Raw genomic sequence first — 25,930 nt, 5'->3', positions numbered from 1 at the left:
TCCAGGCTCTAGAACTCATCTTGCCTCTGTCACTTCCACATTAACGGGGTTTCCAGAAAAGCACCGACTTGGACACTAAATAAAAAGGAGCTATCCAGTGTATTGTAATGCTAGTATTGAGGGGGAAAAAACAATACATTCTTAACTTTCTGTGTGATCTTAGTGATGCATTGTAAAACTTATAAATGCTGGAGACACAATTTAACCAAATTTCTACATAACAGAGAGTGTGTGCTATGCACTGGATTGTGTCCCCTCCCAAATTCTTATATTGAAGCCTTAACTCCTGATGTGACAGTATTTGGAGATGAGGTCTTTGGGAGATTTCAGGTTTAGATAAGGTCTTGAGAGGCCCTCATGATGGGATTAGTGTTCTTATAAGAGTCTGTCACATGTGGACACAGCTAGAAGGCAGCCATTTGCAAGCCAGGAAGAGAGTCCTCACCAGGAACTAAATCAGCTGACATCTTGATTCTAGACTTCCCACCCTATAGAACTGTGGAAAAATAAATGTCTGTTGTTTAAACTACCCAGTCTATAGTATTTTGTGATAGCAGCCCAAGCAGACTAATACAGATTTTGGTACCAAGTGGAGTGCTTCTGTAAAAATACCTAAAAATGTGGAAGTAGCATTGAAATTGTGTAATGGTTATAGTCTGTAAGAGTCTTGAGGTGCATGCTAGAATATGGATGTTAAGGTTGATTCTGGTGAGGTCTCAGATGGAAATGAGGAACATGGCATTCGAAACTAGAAGGAAAGCAGTCCTTGTTATAAAATGGCAGAGAACTTGGCTGAACTGTGTTCTAGTGCTTTTGTGGAAAATAGAACTTGTAAGTGGTAAAATTAATATTTGCTGAGGAGATTTCTAAGCAAAGTATTGATGGAGTGGCTTGTTTCCTCCTGAATGGTTATAGTAAAATATGGAAGGAGAGAGATGAATTGAAGAAGGAATTGTTAAGCGGAATGGAACCAGAACTTGAAGATTTGGAAAATTCTCAGCATATCCATATTGCAGAAAATGAGAAAGCTTGTTCTGAAGAGAACACTAAGCGTGTCCTTGAGCAACCATTTGATAAAGAGATCATGGGTGCAACTTATTGGCTTAATCAGCCATTTCAGCAGAAGCCAGATATAGAGATGGGATTGTACCAGCAAAGACACTGCCAACTTGAACTAAAGGGGACAGAAAAAAATGAGACAAAATGAAGGCTATCAGACTTTTTAGATCCTACAGGCCCAGACCATGGAGCCACTCAACTGTAAGCATGTGCTATTCTTCAAGAAAAGAGAAGGACTGAGAAGGCAATTTAGAGATCATCAGGGTCACCCCCTCAGTTTCAACAGCACACTTCCTTGGAGGAAGAACCGCCCCAGTAGGTATGGAAAGCAGAACATTGAACCAAAGAGGATTATTCTTGAGGCTTAAAGTCTAATGGAATTTGCCTTGCCAAGTTCTAGGCTTGCTTGGGACCATCACCCCTATCTTCTTTCCTATTTCTCCCTTTTGGAATGTAAACGTCTATCCTATGCCTATCTCACCACTGTATTTTGGAAGCATGTAACTTGTCTTGTTTTGCAGGTTCTTAGCTGGAGAGGAATTTTGCCTCAGGATGAATTGTACCTCAACTCTCACCCATATCTGATTTAGATGATATTTAGATGAGACTTTGGACTTTAGACTTTAGGGTTGATGCTGGAATGAGTTAAGACTTTTGGGACTGTTGGGATAGAATCAATGTATTTTTCATGTGAGAAGGACATGAATTTGGGGGTCCAGGAGCAGAAGGCTGTGGACTGGATTGTGTCCCTTCAAAATTCATATGTTGAGGTCCTCCTAAACCCACCCATGACCTCATCTAACCCTAATTACTTCCCCAGAGACTCCATCTCAAAATACCATCACTTTGGGGGTTAGGGCTTTAACATATGAATTTTGGAGGGACACAATTCAGTCCACAGCAAGTTCTGTTTCTATGTTTCAGATTAAGTGGTTTAAATTCAATTACCTTCTCTCACCATCCACACCCTCCTGCCACTCCCCAAATCAGACCTAGGGTAGATTTATTAAAATGGCATGTTGCCCAATGTCAGTCCCTCATCCTATGGCCAACAACCCATCTTTGAAAATTGTCTGGCTTTATACGGCTCTTGTTCTTTGGTCTTCCAATATTACTCAGACCTACTCTGTCATTTTCTAGGGTCTTCTTTTTACTTTAATCTTCCAAAGGATTTTGCTTCTAGAACAAAAGGAGCTTTTCTTAGCAGCATATCTTTTGCAATAACTGAGGCATGCACAGTTCTTGGCTCCAGGCATTCTTCTTGCCTCCACACTAGCCCAGCTCAGGATCAGAATGAGAGCGACAGGTCCTAGCAAGACTCTGGGTGGACAGCCAGAGGAAGGAAGTGCAAATAATCACCAACATTACTCTTCTCAAGCTCAAATTGCTTCTCAGGTCAGAGATCCAGCAAATATATTGGGGAGAGGACACACCATATCTAAGTCTGCAATCGTCCTAGAACTTTGAACAAGGAGAACTCCACCCCTTTATATCTGAGTGAGTGCGTGTGCGTATCTAGGTGCATAAAGGAGAGAAACCGATTGAGTGACTCACTGAGGCAATAATAAAAGTATTCACCTTAATCTTTATGTCTTTTTGCAATTTAATAGAACCTCTAGTAACAGAAAATCCATTCCTGAAAGACACATTCAGGAAATAAATGGGGGGGGGGGTGTTGGTGTGGAAATGGGAAGAACTAGAGCTACAAGAGAAAAATAGACAGAACACCATGATTTCAAATTTCTCTAACACTTGTAATAACTTGATTAGGGCCTGGTTTGAAATTTACCTTGATTTGGAAAACCTTTTTTTTGTAATAAACACTATAAGTGAGATCACAAGGGAGAAATTTTTAAATGGAGAGAAACATTTTCAAAATACCCTCAGTGACTTTAGAAACATCCTTACTTATGTTAATTAAAATTTTTGTAATATGAATTATTAAGCATAATACAAATCCAAAATCATATGAAGCAATTTCTATGTTTTATAGGCAATTCTGATATATACATTAAAACTGATCTAAGAACCTCCTACTACACAATAAATATTTCATTTTCAAGTATTTTTTAATTTACATATCCTTCATCTAGGCCTGAAATGGTAAAATTTTGTTATCAACTTTTAATAATTAATAAAAATAAACAACCTGCAAAATAAGAATTTAATAAAATCCCTAAACTAATGTGTCTTTTAAATATATCAAAACATACGTTGTATTTGATTACTTCTTAGAATCTCTGCAGAGTGATATTTGTTTTGGCAATAATTGAGAGTACTAAATTAATTTTTATATCTCTTTATTCAGGAACTGAAGTGAAAAAAATTGAAGCTATAAACGTTCCTTGCACACAGCTTTCAATGTCATTTTTTAATCCGTTATATGATGAAGATATTGTACGAGAGAATGGACATATTGTTAAATGTTTAGATTCTTTTTGTGATCCCTTCCTTATTTCTGATGAATTACGAAAAGTAAGTACAGAATTTAAAATTTTCACAATAGAATTTCATTTCAGGAAATGCTTAATGTCAAAAACTTTTGCCTGCCTGAAACCCATAAATTACCTCTTATCAATGAATAATGATCAGTCATAATCATTACCCGGGTAGGTTTCTTCTTGGATGGCACTTTTCTTACCAACTTGATTATGTGTGTATTTCATTAGTTCTCAGTGGGCTTCTACTGACATCTAATGGGTAGAGGCCAGGGATGCTGCTAAGCATCATGCCATGCACAGGACAGTCCCTACAGCAAAGTTATCTGGCCCAAAATGTAGTGCTGAGGTCAAGAAACTCTGGCCGATTTAATTGATGACTATTTTTCTTCAATATTTTCTCTTAACATATCAAATGAATATTTAAAAACATCCCTGGAGGGAAATAATCTTTTAATCTCATTGCTGAGATCAAAAAGGCATTTGATTAACTAAGTTAACTTTTGTTTTAATGAGAGGCATACTGAACTTGGCATCAGAAGACATGGATTATTTTCCTAATTCCTGATTTATTATTTACAAGATAATAATAACCTTAGGCAAGTCATTCAATATCTTGAGCCTCAAGATCTTATCTGTACAATATGGAAATTAAAATGCCCATTCTACCTTCTTCCTAAAATTGTTGAGAAAGCATTTTATGAAATGCTGTTAAAATGAAATATCATCATTATTATTATTTTAATTGATGAGAAAGAGTATTTACAAAACGGTCAAAAATTAGGGCTATCAAATAGATGTAGGTTCAAATCTAGGCTCTGTCACTTTAATAACTGTCATACTTAACCTCTCTAATCTTCAGTTTCTTCATGTATGAAATAGGAATAATGTAAGAATTATGTGACATAATGCATTTAAAGTGCTTTACAGAATACTCAGCACTTAGTAAGATTTCAATAATATGAACTACTACTAATTACTATTATTATTATTATTATACATTAAGAGAGAAGGAAGATGTACAAGTCTAATGTATTACAAATGCAGATAGAAATGAAACAGGGAGGCTACTGATATATCGTTCTGGACACAGGAATCTTGTCTGTAGGGGACGAGGGAGCATCCAGCCAGTCCATACATTGATCTTCACTAAGTACCTAAAAGGACTCACTCCTACACCATCACTTCTACAGAGAGAGCCTCAGCAATGAGGTTTGTTTGTTTGTTTGTTTGTTTGCGTTACGCGGGCCTCTCACTGTTGTGGCCTCTCCCATTGCGGAGCACAGGCTCCGGACGCGCAGGCTCCGGACGCGCAGGCTCAGCGGCCATGGCTCACGGGCCCAGCCGCTCCGCGGAATGTGGGATCTTCCTGGAAGGGGGCACGAACCCGTGTCCCCTGCAGCGGCAGACAAACTCTCAACCACTGCGCCACCAGGGAAGCCCAGCGATGACGTTTTAAAAGGAGGATTTGTGCGACTTCCCTGGCTGTCCGGTGGTTGAGACTCCGTGCTTCCAATGCAGGGGGCACGACTTCGATTCCTGGTTGGGGAACTAGGATGCGGCGCGGCCAAAAAATAAAAATAAAAGGAGGGTTTGCTCTTCACCAGAATACCCTGCAAAACTGCCTCCCGCTTATTTATTGCCATGAGTAGCACCTCTATTCAGGAAGGGCCGGGGCTCGGTGTTTTTTGCTGATTGCCTGTATGTTTTGCTCTTGTGTTCTTTGCCGCTCTGTGGCAACAGAGCGGGCTTTAACTTGGTTGCTTTCCGGCTGAAAAAAATATAAATAACTTTTAGCTTTAGCCTGAACTAGAAAGGGCCCTCCCATTGTGTAGCAACACAGATTCTGTTGGCACACTGTGTAATTAAGTTCTGATAATAGCCTCCTTCCTGACCACCGCTCAGAAGTTGGACTCATTAACCATTGCCTATCTCCTCTCTGAGGGCTACACAACTAAACAGATCTGTATGTGAATAGAGAGGGAGATCAGACATAAAATGCTATTGTTTTTAACATTCACTCCAAAAATGTTTTTAATTATAATTTTTTAATTGCACAGCCTAATCAATTCAATATATGAGTCCTTGTGTAAGGAATGTGTAAACTATTCATCCCTAAGGGCTTTTGTCACCCTTGTATTAAGCCAAATCTTTAGGTGGCTGCAAACTTGGGTTTTAATATCACATTATTTCCTTATAGAGAGAGAGGGAGGGAGGGAGAGGAGATGTTACAGGTCTTATATGTGGCACACAGAGAGCAATAAACTGTGGACCACTTCCTCTTACATTTTACTACATATAACTTCAGCTTTCATCAAGTCATTATAAGTAAACTACATATAGACAACACCATAGAGTTTATTGCTTTTTAATGCCTCTTATATAATGACCTTGTAATGATTTTCATTTGAGATTGAGGTAAATAAAATGTGAAGTTTAATCAATTTTCCTAATAAACAGTGTACTTCTTACTGCTAGACAGTGATTGTTATATGACTCATATATCCTTCCTTTACCTATGTGATAGCATTAAGTGTTATGCACAATTTTTATAGCTTTTTTCCATCTAGAGTTTCTTATGTGTATTTATGTTTGTGTTAAGTGTATGGTAATGTTAAATGTCATGCACAATTTTTAAAGCTTTTCTCCATGTAGAGTTCCTTATGTGTTTTTATTTTCTCTTCCCACTTTATATCTTGGTTACATTCTCTTGTCTTTTATTATTTTTATCTTACTGTATCCATATTTTATTATTAGCTATTTCACATTCTTTTTTCAAGTAAATGGGCTATAAGCAATTCAATAAAAGGAATATATTTTGTAGTATACATTCATCACCTGTTCATGTCCACTACAGTCAACAAATTAAGCAATTGTCTGTAATGCCCAATGGTGTAAGAAAATCCCCCACATCAGACCTAGTCAAACTATTTTCTGAAAGAGGTAGCAAGGTGTCAAGAGAGCAAGCATCCATGTAGCTTGGTGATGTGTAAGGTGATATTATTAGAGGAGAACAGAAGAAGAGGTGATTATGAGGCTCCAGCTACCGGAATAGTTCAAAATGGTGTAACTGTGGGCATAAGGAAAATAGTAATCCAAACACTATGAAAGGGCTTAGAAAATGACCATTTGTGTTTAACCTCTTGATGGAAGCAAAGACTATGGACCTTATGGGATGGAGAAGTTTCTCCATTTATTTATACTCCCATTGTTTCCAAATGAGATTCACAGTGACTCAACTCTAAAATTTCAGTAGCACTGAAACAATTACTAAAGATATAAACTAGAACAAAGAAAGCAGAAGAGAAGGCTTATGTTTAGATTTATTCCTTTCACTGTCTGTACCTGATAAAATGATAGAATGGAGGGACAATAAGCACAGGTCTCGCAGATCATTTTCTCCATTGCTTCAGGATTGCTTCTGAAAATAGGTCTAAAATTACTTTTAAACATATAAACTGGAACTTTTGAAAACATAAAAATTAGAACCTCAAATTATGTTACATTGAGATGAATTTTATCATCTTACATAGGTTTTGCTAGTGGAAGACTCAGAAAAATATGAAGTATTCAGCCAACCAGATAGAGAAGAGTTCCTGTTTTGTCTTTTCAAACATCTTTGCCTTGGTGGAGCCCTTTGTCAATATGAAGATGTACTTAATCCATATCTGGAAACAACAAAACTTATCTATAAGGATCTAGTGAGGTAATGTTGCTTGATTACAATATGTAAATCTCTGGTTAATAGAGCAAATTATTTATTTAACTCTGGTAGGATTACCCAGCAACTATTTGTGGATCTATTAACAACCAAAGTGAGTAAAAATAGTGCCACCCTGACCCCCTCGTCAGAGCCTCCTTATTCTCTTCCAGGCTACAAAATTTCTAGATTTCCCTGACCCTATTTTAGTCCTCAGTCCTCTCAGCTGCCTCTTGCCCTTGTTTTCTCATCCAGACCTGTCACCCACTCCATCCCTTACTAGCAACTGCCTTCTTCCAGGTCTCCCTTTTATCCCTAGGCCTTCTTTTAAATCTCAAGGGGACATGAGCTCCCTCAGGGTGTTTGAACTTGCTTGACTAATATTGATGAATATAATAGTAAAAAAAATTATTACCTTTGTTCTAAAGAGGTAGAAGAATTTTCACCTAAGTGTTAATCTTTTCAAAATTAATCCTAAATTTGTTTTAGGTATTCCACTAGGGCTTTTTTTTTTTTTCCTTTTTGAAGACCAAGTGAGGATAAAGACTTTACAAATCTTTTATATATGCTTTTATTTTAACTGGAGTGAACATTCTTTAGTTGGGTTTTTCAATGATGAAGATATTGGATCATCTTTATAGGCAAAGGGGATAGGAACAAGTAAAAGCAAAAGTTCCCAGAGTTTAGTTACACAATTTTACTTTTTTAAAAATATTTATTTATTTATTTATTTATTTGTTTGTTTATTTATTTATTTTATTCTTGGCTGCGTTGAGTCTTCGTTGCTGCGTGCAGGCTTTCTCTAGTTGCAGCAACTGGGGGCTACTCTTTGTTGCAGTGCACGGGCTTCTCATTGCGGTAGCTTCTCTTGTTGCGGAGCACGGGCTCTAGGTGCGTAGGCTTCAGTAGTTGCGGCACGCAGGCTCAGTAGTCGTGGCTCGCGTGCTCTAGAGCGCAGGCTCAGTAGTTGTGGCTCATGGGCTTAGTTGCTCCGCAGCATGTGGGATCTTCCTGGACCAGGGCTTGAACCTGTGTCCCCTGCATTGGCAGGCGGATTCTTAACCGCTGTGCCATCAGGGAAGCCCCACAATTTTACTTTAATAGGAAAACAACAGAATTAGATTCTCATCAAACTCTTTTTTTTTTTTTTTTTCTTTTTTGCGCTACACGGGCCTCTCACTGTTGTGACCTCTCCCGTTGCGGAGCACAGGCTCCGGACGTGCAGGCTCAGTGGCCATGGCTCACAGGCCCAGCCGCTCTGCGGCATGTGTGATCCTCCCAGACCGGGGCATGAACCCATGTCCCCTGCATCGGCAGGCGGACCCTCAACCACTGCACCACCAGGGAAGCCCCTCTCATCAAACTCTTGATTGTTACTTTACTTATCCTCAACACCTCAATTCTCATATCCATTACATGTGTCATACAGCTATACAACAAACTGCATGATTCAGTTATTCTACTGAGTTTATTTTTGATATAGTTTTAAAAACAGAAAAGTATTTCTATAATCTGTCTCTGATATTTATGAAAAAGTTATTGTGTCAATACATAAAGATTGTTGGAAGAGAAATTATAGAAACAGAATTTCAGAAATAACATGCACATACCTACATCAAACATATTCTGTTCTTATCATTTGCAGCTCATGAAAACTTACAAGACTGCTTCTAGCACTCCTGCTAGATACTCCTCGGTGTACCCTAAACACACACACACACACCACACACACACACACCCCACACACACACACAAACACACACACCACAGCCACCACAGTGTTGTACCTCATCAACCACATGAACCTGTGGAATTCCTCACTACCATGTGCTGTAGAGGAAGAGATTCTATTAGAGATATTTGAAATAGAAATAACTTTAGAACCTAAACATTGAAGAAACTGCTATTTTTTCCAACATTCCCTTCCCTGAATTCTCACTTGTGATACTCTTCTATACTTTTTGGGTGCTAAGAAAAAGTATGACTCAAAGAGTATGACCACTCATAAAATGAGTATCCAAAATTCATGACATCTTACAGAAAGGATAAGAATTGTGTCCATGGAATCACTTAATCAGGCAACCAGCAAGTGTTAACATTGGGCACTGAACTCGACCAAGCACTAAAGAGTGCAAGAGGAGGCATCAGGCAGTCTCTGACCTTAAGGAAATTACAAGTTAACATAGTAAATAATAGTAAAGTAATTGTTTAAAATATTTTATAAGTAAACATTTTTTTATATAATCAAATGTTCAGTTATTATAGGCAAATATTTACAGCTCTTTATACTGTAATAAAAACCCCGGAAGTTCAAAAGAAAAAATTGTCAGTGTGGGTGTGAGCAATCAGGGACGTCTTGATGGAGTCAAGTCCACAAGGGCCAGCAAAGAGAGGGGCAGTCTTTTCCCAATTCAGGGACGATGCATCACAAGTCTGTCATTCTAGGGGAGACTGGGAAGGAGACCAGCCCAGTTATAGCATTACTTTTCTCTGAGACCCATTAAATATTTCTCTCAATGATCCAAGTTAAGCATGCTTATGAATTTCCTTGCTGAATGAGGAGAGGATGTGAAATTGTCTTCCCAAAGCAACTTCAGTAGAAAATTATTAGAATAAATATTTGCTTGAGATGGCTTAGGTGCCAACACAAAGCAACTGAATGCGTTAAATGACCTCAAAATCCCTTAGGAGCTATGTTGGTTTGCTTATCATATGCACTACATGGGGCTTTTCTAATATTAGTCGTGCTGATTTGGGTCAGATGCTGTGTCAGTTGGTTAAGGTAAAGATACAGGTTGGTTCAACATACCATTTATCAAGGGGTGTATAAGTAGAGGAAGCACAAGTGGAACTTGAAGTATCATCAGTAATTTCTCAGAATTCTGAGCCATGTATCTAATCAAGTCATTCGTACAAGCTAACTTAACCAAGACGGATGTTTTTTCCTGTTCCTTTACTTGAGTTTTAGGTGTTTTTACATGCTTTAGAAAAATGTTTGCTATCTTTCTAATTAAACATGCAGTAGCTACCTTACATTATCTAACCTGCACTTGCAGATAAACATTGTCCCTGATTCATTCTAGCAAAGAAGTCCATCCCTTATGTTTGTAGATATTGAGGGCACATTACAGAGCCTGATTTTAGGGGTCTCTGACTCAAACAAAAAGGTAAAAACATTCTTAAGATATTTTCTCCCTCATCCATTATTACAAGTCCTATAAAAGACATCTTTTAAAGGTTTTGGAAAATGCCTTATTTTCAAGGATTATGGTCCCTTTAAATCGCATAGGCAATACTTCAAAACCATTTTCTTGGAGAGCAAATGATCAATTGTTTCATTGCATCTCAAAAATAATTCTATAGTTACTAATGGTGCCTGTGTCTTTCCTACTTTAGACATTAAACACATGCTTTTGCCAAAGTTTTAGGAGACGTTCTCCAAAATACATATCTGCCCCAGATTTTATGATTTGAACTGAGAGTCTTAGATTATGCCCTTCAGATGCTAATTAAACGGTGGGGCCCTTGTGTCTTAAAATGAGCAGAGTTAGTTAGAATGGTCTGTACACCATAACGTTTAGAGTCAGTATGGGACTGATGCTCAGAAATTAGCACAAATGATATTGATAAGAAACCAATCATTACACTATTTCTAAACCATTAATACAATCATACTTTTTAAAAGCACTACATGGAAATTATGTTCCAGCATCCTTAAAAATTATGGTTACCTGAAGAGTGAATTAGTGACTGCCAAAAATCTGTTATAATGCAATTATTAGTAGAACACCCTAGGGCACAAATAATATCACTTCACATTTCCTTTTCTTTTTTTCTTATGAGATATAGGACAGGTGATAATATACTTTGCTTGACCTATAAAAAACTAGACAAATTGTCTTAGAGATATTTTAAAGTAACAGTAATACAGGATCAGCAGTAATAAAATGGAATAATATGATTTATTTCCATTAGGAACCAACTCCTAATAATGTACAAATGTAGTTTCTTTTTAAAAATAATACACCTATGGTATGTGTTTGTATGTGTTAAGTGATTACTATGTGAAGTATCAAATACTAAATTTCCTCTAAGTTTATTTGATAAGCACAAACTTTTACAGGGGCTCTTTTTTTTTAAACTGAGGAGTAATTTACATACAGTAAACTGAACAAATCGTAGTGTACATAAGTTCAGTGAATTTTTATATATGTTTACACCCATATAACCACCTCCAGATCAGTATTTAAAATTAGATATAACCATAGATATGTTCTGTATTTTGATCTGGGTGGTCATACAGGTGTATGCAAACGTTTTATATGTAGTGGTGATAGTCTTCTCTCAGATAAGCATGAAATTTTAAATGTAGTCTCCAACTTTCCAGCAGTGTATCTTACACATTAGAGAAATAAAAGAAAATGACCTCAACTTATGTTATAGAAATATATGGAAATCAATTTAATTGCATGATTCCTGGGTTTAAATTTGAATGAAATGTTTTAAAGATGAAAACTGCCTAAGAATCTTGAACCCTAAACCCTGAAATGGCTTGCATCTGGTCATCTCTAACAGGTGCACAAGCTCAAACACACATGCATGCACACCCTCCCACAGAGTCCCCCTTCTTCCTCCTCCTCTCTCTTTCTCCCCATTTCTTTACATATGTAGTGAAGGGAAAGAAGTACTTTTACCTGATAAAGTGAAGAAGAGGGATATCTTCCTTTAAATTTAACCTTCACATGTAACACATGGACAATACCTTTGATGTATATGAATTTAGAGTAGGTATAAGATAAACAGGTGAGGTGTAGGGAAAGAAAACTGGACTCTATATCACCTAAATTCTATTCCCAGACATACCACTTTTAGTTGGAATGTCTGAAATGTATCATTTAACTGCTCTATTTCTATTATCTGTAAAATTGGCAAAATAATGCCTACCTCACTGAGTTGTGTGATATTTACATGAGGTAAAGTATATAAAGGTATTTTGCAAATTGTAAAGCATTATAAATATGTGCATATATTTATATATGAATTAATGTATAAATATATATCTGTAGCTTATTTCCTCAATCCTCAGTTTGCTTCCTCAGCTTATTTCCTCAATCCTCAGTTTGCTTCCTCAGTAAAGTATATAAAGGTATTTTGCAAATTGTAAAGCATTATAAATATGTGCATATATTTATATATGAATTAATGTATAAATATATATCTGTAGCTTATTTCCTCAATCCTCAGTTTGCTTCCTCACTATATATTGCTACAGATTATCTTTTGTAGGGAGAGTAACTGAAAGAGAGCTATGAGAGAAAGTGATTTTAATAGAATATAATTTAGTAATAAATAATTTAATAAATAGTTTTCATATACATTACTCCACCTAATTCTCATATAATCCTAAAGGGAACCATATCCTACCCAGTCTGCATATGAGAAAGTTGAGGTTCAGAAAGGTTAATCTTGCCTAAAGTGAAATAACAAATCAGTGGCAGAACTGTCATTTATGTTCAGCCTGTTTAATTCTTCAAGTTTAGTATGTTTTTATCTACCCCTTACGGCTGTTTACACTTCAGTCTGACTTTAACCAATTCTCGTTTTTCCAGTAATTGTCTCTGGCCTAGGAGTCTTTTCATCATCTGAGTCTCAAATTGACCTCAAACCCTCTAACTGTAAAATTCAATTTTTTGCAATTTCAATTCAGTTAACGTTGCCCTATCCTTTGATGAAACCACAGATGCCATTCTTTTCAAACTACTTAATTGGATATTCTGTATTTCCATGTTATATATGGATAAGAACACCTGAATACTAAAAGGGATCAACATCTTAAATGTATTATGCCAGTGCTTGTTATATTTTAAAATGTTCCCTTTTCCTCCCTATTTTAGTGTTCGAAAGAATCCTCAAACCAAGAAAATACAAATTACCTCTTCTGTCTTTAAAGTTACAGCATATGTAAGTGTTGAGGGGAAATGTGCAACCAACCCATCTAATTATTTGTTATTAAGAGGATTGTAATAACTGGAGATAGCAACTAGGATGATGTTAAACCTCAGAGAGGAATAGCTAACAGAACATATACCTGTATATACAGAACATAGTTAACATAAACTAAATAGTTTTCTGTTAAAATTAAAAGTTGATAAGGTATGCTTTTATTTGGAGAAAGTATGAACATTTTTCCCCAGCTTCTTTTCTGTTATCCATGTCTAATAATAGTTCTTTCTTATTTTAGAGCTAAATCTGTGGCTCTGATGAGGTAGAACACAGTTCTTTAGCCTGTCAAATGATAATTTGGGGGCAAATAAGTAAGAATGACATAAATGTCTTTATATCACAGAATCTGATACTTGAATTTTAGTATCACACAAAAGATTGTTAATACATATGAAGCAGTTCCTAAGTATCTGTATTCAATCATTTAACAATTATCTTTTGAATACCTACTGTGTATCAGCTACTGTGCGGGACTAGAGCCCAGTGATAAACAAAAGAAACATAGTCCCAGCCCGCATAGTATGTATAGACCATGTTCTGAAAAAAGCAAAGATAGAGGAAAAATGCAAAATAAATTTTTGCAATATTAGGACTTTTTTCAAAGATAGAATTTACTTTGGACTATAAATTCCTTAAGGTCAAGAATTATGCATGTTTGCATAGTACATATGTATTGTTAGCATAGTAAGTAGACTGTGCTGCCCACAAATATTTTAAAATAGTAGTTAACTGCCAATTTATTGTCAAAGATTTGATATATGTTTCATGACATTTTACCACAAAATATATAATAGCTAAATATGTTGATTATTATTTAAATGTAGTTGTATACTAAATAATTTGGGTTTATCTTTTTCAGGATTCTGTTGGTATGTGCTACCCTTCAACAAAGAGTCACGAACAAACATTTTCTTACTTTATTGTGGATCCTATCATGCGTCATGTTCATGTTTTATACCACTGTTATGGCGTGGGGGAAATGTCTTAATGTTTTTTTCAGATTATCTATATTTAGATAACTTTTTATTACCTATTTACCAGTTTTTAATTTTAATACTGATTTATGGATAAACATTTACTTTGCAAGTTAATTCAAGTAAAATGTAAAGAAGCTGCTTAGAGCAAAAGAAAACAAATACCAAGATGCCTTTCTTTAAATTTATCTGGAATACTAACACAGGAACCAAATTTCATCCCTAGCATAATCTACACCAATACAGTTATGGAATTTTTACAGAAAATTACAAAGAACTAAAAATCTAGTTCATATTTGTTGCGTTAAGATTCAAGTGAGTCCTCAATTTTCCATTTATTTTATTTTAGAACCAAATTAATTCTGGATTGAAATTGTGACAGAAAACTAAACATCTCTAACCACTGATCATTAATATGAATCATTAGCTTTTAAAATTTGAGTTTCACTTAGTCGCGTTTCTTCACTGCATAAAGGTTTACATCTCTGGAGCTGTGGAAAACATAACAATTCCTTTAATTCATTTGTCCCACTTAAAATCCTCAATAAAAAAATAATGTTCTGAACATAATTGTAAACTCTTTTATCACGTAATAAATTAAAACTGAGCTGCCCCCACAGCTAATACAAGAACTACATGTAAACAAAGAGGGTTGTCCTGATGGTATTATTAAGTTGGCAAAAGAGTAAAGCACAGGATGCCTTAGTACTGTCTCCTTGTTACCCTAGTAAAATGAATATATAACTTATATTTTTTTAATGGAAAAAGTGATTGACATGTATGCCCAAAATGATGATGGAGACCCTAAAAGAAATGTTGAAACCTTGAGGAAGGGGCAAGTTTGGAATATGTGTTTCTGAGTTGCAGGGGTAAGGATGATGATCTTGGATTTGAACCTGTGATTGTATCTGGAAGGCGGCTGGAAATTTAGGTATACAGCTCAGGAGAGAGAGTTTGTTTTACTTCTAATACTTAGCACAATGCTTTGGCACATTAATTGTTTATTGAATGAATATTTTCCAGACATGGTCATAACATAGATTTTTTGTTAACTCATATAAAAAACATAAAATCAAAAACTAAAATGTTCATTTGCTACCAGTTTGGCCGCCTACCACACAGACCCCTACAAGCTGGGGACCCTCTCTTAATCAATAATTCTTTCTGAGTACCAGTTCTGTACAAGGCACTGTGTGATTTACTTTGGGGAAACATACACTCCCTATAAACCTAGTAGAGAACGTAATCTGTAAGAGTTTTTATAGACAGTGATTGTAACATGAATTCAGAGATGGAAGTGATCACTGTGAACTAGGCCTAGGAAGGGTTTCATCTGGCTTCTATAGAAGAACTAGTGGGGTTTCAACAACTAAGAAGGAAAGCAGTCCAGCCGAGTGGAGAAGCATGATGTGGCAGAGTGCTCTGAGCCTGGCCCTGGGATGAACGTTCAGAGGCAAAAGATGGGAATGCACCTTTGAAGAAAGATTATGCAATTCTCTGTATTGAGAGGTATAATGGCATAGTAACAAAGACTTTGGGTTGCAGTCAGATTGCCTGAATTTTTAATTCTGCCATTACTTTCTGTGTGACTTTGAGCTAGTTATAATCTTTCTGTGCCTTAGTTGCCTCATCTGTGAAATGGGGAAAATAATAGGAGTCCTTATAGGTTATTGTGAAAATTATATAAATTAATATGTATATTGGGCTTAGAATGGTGTCAAGCACACAGTTTAAGTGTTCATTCATTTTGGCTCTTTTCATTCTCTGTGGAGGAAATATTAAAAACAAAAAAAAAAAACGTAGGAGCTAAACTGTCTGCACAATAATGTAAAATGGTGTCTTCCTAAAGGTCAAAATTGCTTTTCTACAGATTATACCATTATTAATGTGGTTAGATATCTGTAAGAGATGGGAACACTGTTTTTCCCCCCTCTTCCTGAGCCACAGAGAATGTAGAGGACCTAAAATTGTACTCCAGGTATTTCTTTGGCAGCATTTTGCATACTTAGAATTATTTTCTCAACTATTTGTAGTAATTTATTTTATGTCTGTCTGGAAAACAGGAACTGTGTGTATTTGGTTCATCCCCAGTGCCTAGCACACTGCCTGGCACTTAATTGACACTCAGTATCTGTTCCCTGACTGAATGAGCCCACTTGCTGGAAAAAAGCCGGCCCTTGAAGTGTGACTGCAGGTGTGGAGAAAAAGAGAGGGAGTGGGGAAGGGTGAACGACTAAGGTCCAAGAGTACCAGTAGTGCAGTAGTTTCTCTAGCTATCCCTAAGCCTGGTGTAAAATTTTGCAAACTATTATACTGTAATCTGAATTTAGCTGGACTGTGTGGGATAAGATATACAGCCTGGGAACATGCCTGGGACAAAATTGTCTCTGGAGAGCAGCAGCAGCCTGTGAATCCAACTTTGAAAGAGCAAGCTGTGATCAACTGAGGGTGAGGATTTTTCTGGGGTGAAAGATCAACCATGGTGACAAGTGACAACAGAATGGTTTTATGGAATTTGAGAGCATTCTTCAGAAATTCTGATAGTTACTTAAGGAGAGAAGGCTCACTGAATTATAATTTGGACATCCAAAAAAGGGACTTAGGCTGGAGACCAGAGAACTTGGAACTTTTAGGACCCATGAGCAAGAAAATAAATACAGAGGCATAGAAACACAAGGTGGTTTGGGGAAGACATAAGTACACCTGACTAGTTGGAACTGAAGAGTTCTGTCCAAGAGTTCTGGGTAATAACACAGGGAAGACAGATGAATGGGGTCCTGGTTACCGAGGGCTATAGATACAAAGCTAAGATATTTAAATCTTTTAAGTAGATGATGTATAGGAGTCAAAAACTTTTGAGCAGGGTAGTAGCATCATAAAAGTGATATTCTGGAAAGATTAGACTGGCAGTGATAAATTGGAGTGAAGAAAGACCAAGGTCCAGAGATTAAATAGAAGATTAGAGTAATTGTCAAAGCACAAAATTGAGTAATCTGAGTTAATAACAATGGAAACATTTCTGGGCATCATGAAGTATGTGACAATGGAGTGCTCATTAGGAAAAAATCAAATATGGCCCCCCAAATGGTTAGCTACTGGGTAAATTATGAAGTGTTGGCCATTTGAGGTACTTAGAACAGGGAAGTGGGAACTGTGGTAGGAAGCTGTGGTCAGAGAGGGGAAATCCCTCGTTCTTCCTTTCATCCCTATCCCAGCCCATGCTCAACCAACTTTGATCCTTACAACTTTGAAAACCTAGGTCTGAAGTTTCTGAAAACTGACTGAAGGCTTCTCAGTCATCCAATTAATCAGCAAGTATTGCTAAGAACTAATATCCTTCATTTTTCTGCAAATATTTATTAATTACCTACTATGAATGTGCTGGGTGGGCACTTTCTAGGTACTGCAGATACAGTGATGAACATAAAAGACAAAAATGTCTTTATTGGGGAGTTTACATTCTAGAGCCCATAACATTTATTAGGTGCAGTGAAAGATAGAAAGAAGTACCCAATTACTCTTAAGAAACTTGAAGTTTTGTTGGAGAATGAAACACTCATAATTTTTAATTTTTTTCAGTCTGACGGGTATGAAATGATATTTGTTATTTTAATTGTTCTGACTTTTTTATGAGGTAGAGCATTATTTTGCATATTTCCTCAAACATATATATTAATTCTAGTGGGCAACTCCACAGTTGGGAACAACTGCTTTGCTCTCTACTTCTCTAGTTTAAAAAAAAGAGAGAGAAAGAAAGAATAGATGAAAACAAAAGAACAAAGGGAAGAATAAAAGACAGGGAAGTATGTTGTGTCTTACAGTAAAAGCTGCATTAATTAGCACTAAAAAGCCGCATTTAGAGACACATTTAGCAGTGTCCAACTGGCAAACTCTAGCAGCTGGTATACCTGATATCCTCTAATGTAAGTCTTCAATCTCCTGACTTGGCACACATGTTAAAGTTCATTGGGATAGGCAGGCTGAACTGGGTTTCAATAAGGTTGAAACTTATCATTCCTGTTTATCTTCTTTTTTTGTGCCTGTAAAAAGAAAAAAATGTCACTAGGCTTTAACAAACACAAGAATCTGTAAATTTTTGTTACCAGAAGGGTGTGTGAGAGAAAGTAAAATAGAAACCACCTATGACAATATAAATTAACTTTTATTCAACAAAATTTTTGATCAGGTGTCACCTTTCATCCCTTTAACATGTAGAATAAAACGCTTATTTTCCTTAAAACTACTTACTTCCTACATATAAACTAACTGCTTACTTCATACATATAAAATATAAAACTTAACCTCTGAAGTTCTGAGGGAACCTAGAGAGATCAGAGCCAAGGATGATCCATAATGAAAGGCCTCCCTGAGAAGGGGATTGAGGTACATTTTAAAAGAAAGGACATCCAGCAATCCCACTCCTGGGCATATATCCAGGGAAAACCATAATTCAGAAAGGTACATGCACCCCAATGTTCATTGCAGCACTATTTACAATAGCCAGGACATGGAAGCAACCTAAATATCCATTGACAGGTGAATGGATAAAGAAGATGTACATATATACAATGGAATCTTACTCAGCCATAAAAAAGAATGAAATAATGCCATTTGCAGCAACATGGATGGACCTAGAGATTGTCATACTGAACGAAGTATGTCAGACTGAGAAAGACAAATATATGATATTGCTTATATGTGGAGTCTAAAAAATGGTACAAATGAACTTATTTACAAGCATCAGAGATGTAGAAAACAAACTTATGGTTGCCAAGGGGGAAGGAGTTTGGGAGGGTGGATAAATTGGGAGATTGGGATTGACACATACGTAGTACTATATATAAAATAGATAATAAGGGCCTACTGTATGGCACAGGGAACTCTACTCAATACTCTGTAATGACCTATATGGGAAAAGAATCTAAAAACTGCGTGGATATATGTATATGTATAACTGATTCACTTTGCTGTACAGCAGAAACTAACACAACATTGCAAATCAACTATATCCCAATAAAAATTAAAAAAAAGAAAGGACAATTATGGATTGGCTTAGGGGAGGAAAGAATTCTAGGCAGAGAAAATGTTTCAGTCTGTGGTATAGAGGTAGAAAGTATCAATACATGTGGGGTTACAAACTTCCCTGAATAGAGCAGCAGATATGCTTAGAAAAGTAGATTATTCACCTAATGTCCACTGTGTACCAGGCACAATGCTAAGCCTGTGGACACAGTGTAAACAAAACACAAAATCGCTGCTTCCAAAAAACATACAATCTAGTGACAAAAAATATGGTAAAATACATAAAGTAATTACAAATTATGGTTTTTCTAGGGAATATATCAAGGGTAGTTAGTCTGAGAATGTTCTCAGGAAAAATACAGCATATGTGAAGGCCCTGGAATGGAAATGAGTTTAGTGTGTTCTAGGAATTGACAGAAGTGATTGTGAACAGAGCATAGCAGGCAAGAAAGAGTGACATGAGTTGAAACTGGGAAAATAGATCATGCATATCTTATAAGCCAATAAAATGAGTGTGGAATTTAACGGTAGTGCAATGGGAAACTACTATAAGTTTTGAAGCAAGGGAGTGATGTATATTTTCAAAAGATCAAAATATCACCATGGCTATTGAATGGTAAATGGATTTGATAAGAGTTGGGGAAACTACCACCACTGTCTGATGAGAAATGAAGCAGTGTGGGCAAGGATGGTTTTGGTGAATATGGAGTGTTATGGGCTGAACTGTGTCTTCCCCAAAGCTTATATGTTGATGTCCTAACCCTCAGTACCTCAGAATATGACTGTATTTGGAGATAAGGCCTTTAAAGATGTAGTTAAGGTAAAATGAGGTCATATTGATGGGCCCTAATTCAATATGACTAGTATCCTTACAGGAAGAGAAGATTAGGATACGGACACCAAATGAAGACCATGTAAAGACTCCAGAAGAAGACAGCCATCTACAAGCCAAGGAGAGAAACTTCAGAGGAAACCAACCCTGGTGACACCTTGATGTTAGACTTCTAGCCTCCAGAACTGTGGGAAGATAAATTTCTGTTGTTTAAGCCATACAGTCTGGAATATTTTGTTATGGCAGCCCTAGCAAACTAATATATGGAGGGAAGTGGATATATTCCAGATGTTATTCTGGACCCAGAACCAACATTACTTGCAGATGGATTGAACTGGGGGATGGGGAATGGGAATTGGAAAAGTCAAGGTTGACTCTCAAGTTCCTGGTTTTAGAACTTTTAGAAAAAAATCTACTTAAAATACTTAACAAGAAACAATCTTTTGAAACAAAAGGGTTTGAATTCTAGAAAGATGGGAATAAATTAAATGGGATAATGTGTGGGGAAGTTTTTGTGTATGCAAATGTAAGTCATTGACTGTATCACAGTTGTTGTTAGTGTATGATACACACTAGGAATCTACTACAGTTTTTTGTTGTTGTTGTTTTGGTTTTTGTTTTGCAGTACGCGGGGCTCTCACTGTCGTGGCCTCTCCCATTGCAGAGCAAGGCTCCGGACGTGCAGGCTCAGCAGCCGTGGCTCATGGGCCCAGCCGCTCCGCGGCATGTGGGATCCTCCCGGACCGGGGCACGAACCCATGTCCATGCATCGTCAGGCAGACTCTCAACCACTGCGCCACCAGGGAAGCCCTCTACTAGAGTTTTGAGTAGGAGATCAAGGGTGAAAATGGCACTTGAGGGAAATGGGTTTCGAATTATAGAAAATTGATTGAAACAGGAAAGAACAAATGGAGCCTAGGAGATCAGCCAGCAATGGGCTGCAGGAACTAAGGTGTGAGCTGAGAAGTGTCCAATGTCTCTGGGAAAATCAAAGGAACTGAAGATACTTCAGTAAACATTCAGTGAATGTACATTTGCATACATATACAGTGGACCCTTGAACAACATAGGTTTCAGCTGCTTGGGTCCACTCACACCCAGATATCTTTCACTAAATACACACCATGGTACCGTATGATCTGAGATAAGTTGAATCCTCAGATGCAAAATCAAGGGACAAGTGTGAAGTTATATGTGGATTTTTGGACTGCGCCTCCCCCAGCATTGTTCAAGAGTGAACTGTAGACATTAAATAGCCGGAGGCCAGAAGGGAGATGTAACTAAACCACCTGCCGTTTTCTATATAGGCAGTAAGCCCACCTAAAGTAATTTCCTTCAAACCTTCTTGGGGTCAGGATCCATGCCTCCCACAATGCTTTTTATAAAACTTAATAAGCATTGTAGATAGGATAAGTAATCTATTATATTTTGTCCTTTTAAAAAGGTAGTAGTATGGTGGGATATCTTGGGACCAGGAACTAGAAGCTCTGGCTCTGTCACACAGAAGCTGTATGGCTTTGGGCAAGTCATTTACCCAGTGCTAGCCAGTAGAACTTTCTGAGGTTAGGGGAATGTTCTATATCTGTTCTGTCTGATACTGGAGCTGCTAACCACATGTGTAGCTACTGAACACTTAAAACGTGGCTAGTGTGACCAAAGGAACTGAATTTTCTATTTAATATGCAGCTAGTGGCTACCATTTTGGACAGTGCAGAATAACTTCTCAAGACCATAAGTTCTTGTGTAAAAGAAGGAAGTTGGGCTAAGTGATCTCCTTTGCCTTTTAGTTCTAAAATGCTGTCATTCTAATTCAGCATAAAAAATTCATGTGCATGTTATAAGGGTTCAAATTTTGACTCCCTAAAACTATATTTCTAAAGAATAAATTATACCCTTTTACACATAGAAAGTATGTAAATAATGACCTTCACAAATTTAAATCAAATGTGTATAAATGATGTTTGGGACACTATGTAGCGTATATAGTATCTTAACAACTGAAGAAGAACATGGGGTACTTGGAGAAGAGTCAGAGGACTACAAGAGAAGAATAAAAGTGTTGAGAAACAAGACATTGAGTAAAGGTTAAGTAACTGGGATAGTTTAGAAAAAAAAGACTGTCAGGAGACTTAATAAATGTATTCAGGTATATGAAGAATTATTAGAGATGGTATCCAGATATTTTCCATTAGATAGAACACTAGAAAATTAAGTTAAAGAGGAAATAAGTTGTAAATGAAGAGGCACTTTCAGAGTTTGGTATATCAAATTCTCAAAAGACATTTAGATTTTAAATTGTTTTAAAACAATTTTGTGCCACATCGTTGAAGGTATGCATATGTCAAAGTAATAGTCACAAGATGTTAAAACTATAAACAAGTTGGAATCACTGCTTAACAGAGCTTTTAAAATAGGATTAGTGGTTAACTTTCAGGTAAGAATCAAGACATCACCTTTTGAGATCCTTTACACCATGAATATGTTACCAAATAAATAGATTTTTTCAATTCTCAAATACATATTATATACTAGATATAGATATTTCTAGAATAAATGATGAAATTAAAGGGATACTTATCTATAAATGGTGAAGCATAATGTTTACAAAACATATTTAATATTTATAAAATAAAAACAGAATGTGGAATATCATATAGAGTAGTGGTTTTCAAATGTTAATCACCTAGCGCAGGCTTGTTAAAACCCAGATTGCCGTTTACCTCCAGAGTTTCTGATTCAGTAGGTCTGGGTTATGGCCTAAGCATTTACATTTCTAACAAGTTTTCAGTGATGCTGATGCTGCTGATTTGGGGACCACACCTTGGGAACAATTGATAGAGAATATATTTAGTATTTTTAGAAGACACCTTTCCATTTTTAATATAATTCAGAAAAGTATAGTAAATGAGGAGACTAGTAACCTTTACGTTCAAGCATAGATGTGGAAAGTACAAGCCTGAATTTGATAACCTGTATTGCATAAAGCACTGGAAAGGTGCTTTGGGGCCTCCATTACACACCCCACTTAGTTCTGCCCGAAGTCTGAAGGGCTTCATACTCCAAAATTCTTCACAGCCAGATCTCAGACCAAACTTTAATTTCTCCCATATGGATAATTTTAGCTAGATTTTAGAAGAAAAAGAAATCTGATTTTAAATGATTTTTTTACTACAGTATATATGACTTTACATTAAAAAAAAGGAGCCTATTAACCAAAATGCATCTATAGTGCTGAAATATGAAAAATATATATATAATATATATTTTGAAAGGAGTGGTCCTTCTGTAATAGGCCTGACATGTCCTCTAACACAAAACAGGATTGAGCAATTTACTCATGCCCCCAATCCTTTCTGGATGGTGTCATACCTTTGACGTATTGTTTATTAGTTTAGGCAACCAGCTCACATGGATAGGAACTGGGAGTATAATTGCTCATAAATATTTTTTCTGCTATCAGAGAAAAGTGTCCACTATACAACCTGTGTCAGAAAAACCCATTGAAATGAGTGAAAAGTTGGCATTATAAATTTTACAAAGAAGTATTGTCACACGCTGTGGCTTATCTCTTTTCTAATCCCAGCTCCCCAGCTCCCTACCCCAACTGATACTGTGTAACTAAACAGGGGTGAACATGATTTGGGTTTTTAAAGTAATTACTTGCATATAGATGTCCATTTTTAAAGTGCTTTAAGATGGCCTGTTCTCTAAAATTGGTAAACAAATGACACTTTGTCTTTCTTATTTGCTTAGGCTTATCATAGCTGAAACCTAGGGGAAAAAACCTCAGTCTAACACCGCTTATTGTCACATACCTCAAAATAATGGATTCCGAATTAATGAAGTTCCCCATGCGTTGCAGCATATACCCTTTAGCTGAGTATATAGCTTTGCAGTGACCTGCCTTTAAACACCTGTGTGCTAAATCCCTTTTCCAATTCTGCTTATATCTGTTCAATAATAAGATCAGTAATTTGTACTATTTAAGAAGTGGGTAGCTTACAGCTCTAAAGTAGAGGTAGGGCTACAAGATTTGGGAATCCCTTCTATCCACAACTAGACTGAAACAGTGTTCAAAACCAGCCAGGCTCCTGATCATTATCATATCCACTTATTGTTCACAGTTGTTTCTTGCTATTGTAGAAGAATCTCCTTCAAACCAGAGACTTATCTCATAATTATTGATTAGTGTCTAATGTGGAACACACATGACAATCAACAAAGGCTGTGGCAATAAACATTTTATATTTGAGTATTTAGAACATGAATTAGAATAAAAGAATAATGTCAGGACTATGTTAATTCACAAATACACACAAATTATCTTCTAAATATTAAAGTGGAGAACTCTGAAATAATGTCTCTGAGTTGAATAATGAAGTACTGTCAGGTCAAGCAGAACTTTCTTCAGCAAGCTGTTCCTTAATTTCTCTTCATGCAATTATACCAAGTCAACTGTATCTTGGGCCTTCTTAATCCTCATGATGCAATAATAAAAACTTATTCATACTTATTTAATTTTTGTTTTTCTATGAAATAGGCATCATTATACCAATTACTACCAATGCCTGGCACATAATCAGCACTCTACAAGTACTTACACAAATGTTTCATCTCAGTTTCATCCACTCCTATAGTTAGCAGACAGTAGGAAGATCCAGAAACAGAAGGGAATAAGCAGAAGCTTTGAGGCTATTGAAGCCATGAGTGAACAGAAATACATGGGGCAATAGAATTGAGGGCACAGATGATTATGAGAGGCTGAAGCAATGAGTTATGATTTCTAAACTGAATTGGGAAGGAAGTGAAAACAGGAGTGATAGGTTCGTAGAAGAGAGAGAAGTTAATAATAAATGAGGTGTGAGTAATTAAGGGAATGGTATAACATAGTTTGATTTCACAACTGGAGTATTTCTGGATGATGGTGGGGTGTGGACAGATAAAGTAGAGAAGAGGGGCCATTGTAGTTGAGAAGGCAAGTCATTGTAACACTAGTGTTTTCAGATAGTGATCTACATGGACTTGAAAATGATCCAGGATAACCTGGGTCTTTGTATGAAGAAGGCAACTCTGTACCTCAAGGTGCCTTGGATTGATAATTGCTCTAAAAGTGGGGCTGGAGAGGAAGAGAGGGGACGAAGGATTGAATCTATGTTATCTTTATCCCTTACTAACCTGTGACTGAAATTTTGTAGATCAGGAATATTCAATTACAAAATCTTGGTTGATGCTACAGAGGTGCTTACAGAACATAACATCACTCCAGACAGCCTTTAAATCCACTTATCAAAGTAATTTTGTTCTCAGTTGAATGGCAGGTGAAACAATATTGAACAAAGCAACCTCTGCTGTACGCTAAGCCCTTTAATTATAGTGTTCATGGTAATAAATACTCTAGTGAAGGGACAGCTTCCATTACAATCCCAGGTTTTCAATAACTTTGGTTCTTAAAAAAATTTTTTTTTCAGTTGGAAATTTTAATGCATAGTTTCTGCCCAAAGGCTTTGTTTGTGTGGATTGATTATTAGATGTGACAGGAAGGGACTGCCAACAGGGTCCCTGAGGGGGACTGCTGCAAAGGAGAGGCCATGTCACTACATGTGAAGTAATCTGTGAACACGGCAAAACAACGATAGCTGACGTTTATGTGGATCTCACCACACACCCAAAACTGCACTAAGTACTTGCTTTATGTCCATTGACTCATTTGTCTCAACATATGAAGTAGGTGTCATTACCTGGCCCCAATATTAAAGAAATTAAAGAATAGGAAATAAGTAACTTGTCCGATGTCACAGAGCTAGTAAATTGTGGAACTGGGATCTGAACTCAGATCTCTGGAACTCCAGAACCTATAAATTTGTGGTTAAACGCACTTGACATTTGGAGATGGGGGTGGGGA

General features: G+C 36.7%; 1 protein-coding gene across 1 annotated transcript in view; it reads left to right on the top strand.

Annotated features, from left to right (window-relative positions):
- CFAP300 (cilia and flagella associated protein 300) overlaps positions 1-14,733 on the top strand; it is a 28,653-nt gene extending 13,920 nt beyond the window's left edge. The window contains exons 4-7 of the mRNA XM_004315492.4: positions 3,368-3,534; positions 7,031-7,203; positions 13,092-13,158; positions 14,060-14,733. Coding sequence (XP_004315540.2) covers positions 3,368-3,534; positions 7,031-7,203; positions 13,092-13,158; positions 14,060-14,188 — 536 coding nt within the window. The 3' untranslated portion in view covers positions 14,189-14,733. The remainder of the gene's footprint in view (positions 1-3,367; positions 3,535-7,030; positions 7,204-13,091; positions 13,159-14,059) is intronic.
- The last annotated feature ends 11,197 nt before the right edge of the window (positions 14,734-25,930 follow it).

This window comes from Tursiops truncatus, chromosome 8 (genome assembly GCF_011762595.2).
Source record: "Tursiops truncatus isolate mTurTru1 chromosome 8, mTurTru1.mat.Y, whole genome shotgun sequence".
Taxonomy (NCBI): domain Eukaryota; kingdom Metazoa; phylum Chordata; class Mammalia; order Artiodactyla; family Delphinidae; genus Tursiops; species Tursiops truncatus.
The sequence above is the reverse complement of the archived record's forward strand: the minus strand, read 5'-3'. Positions and strand labels throughout refer to the sequence as shown.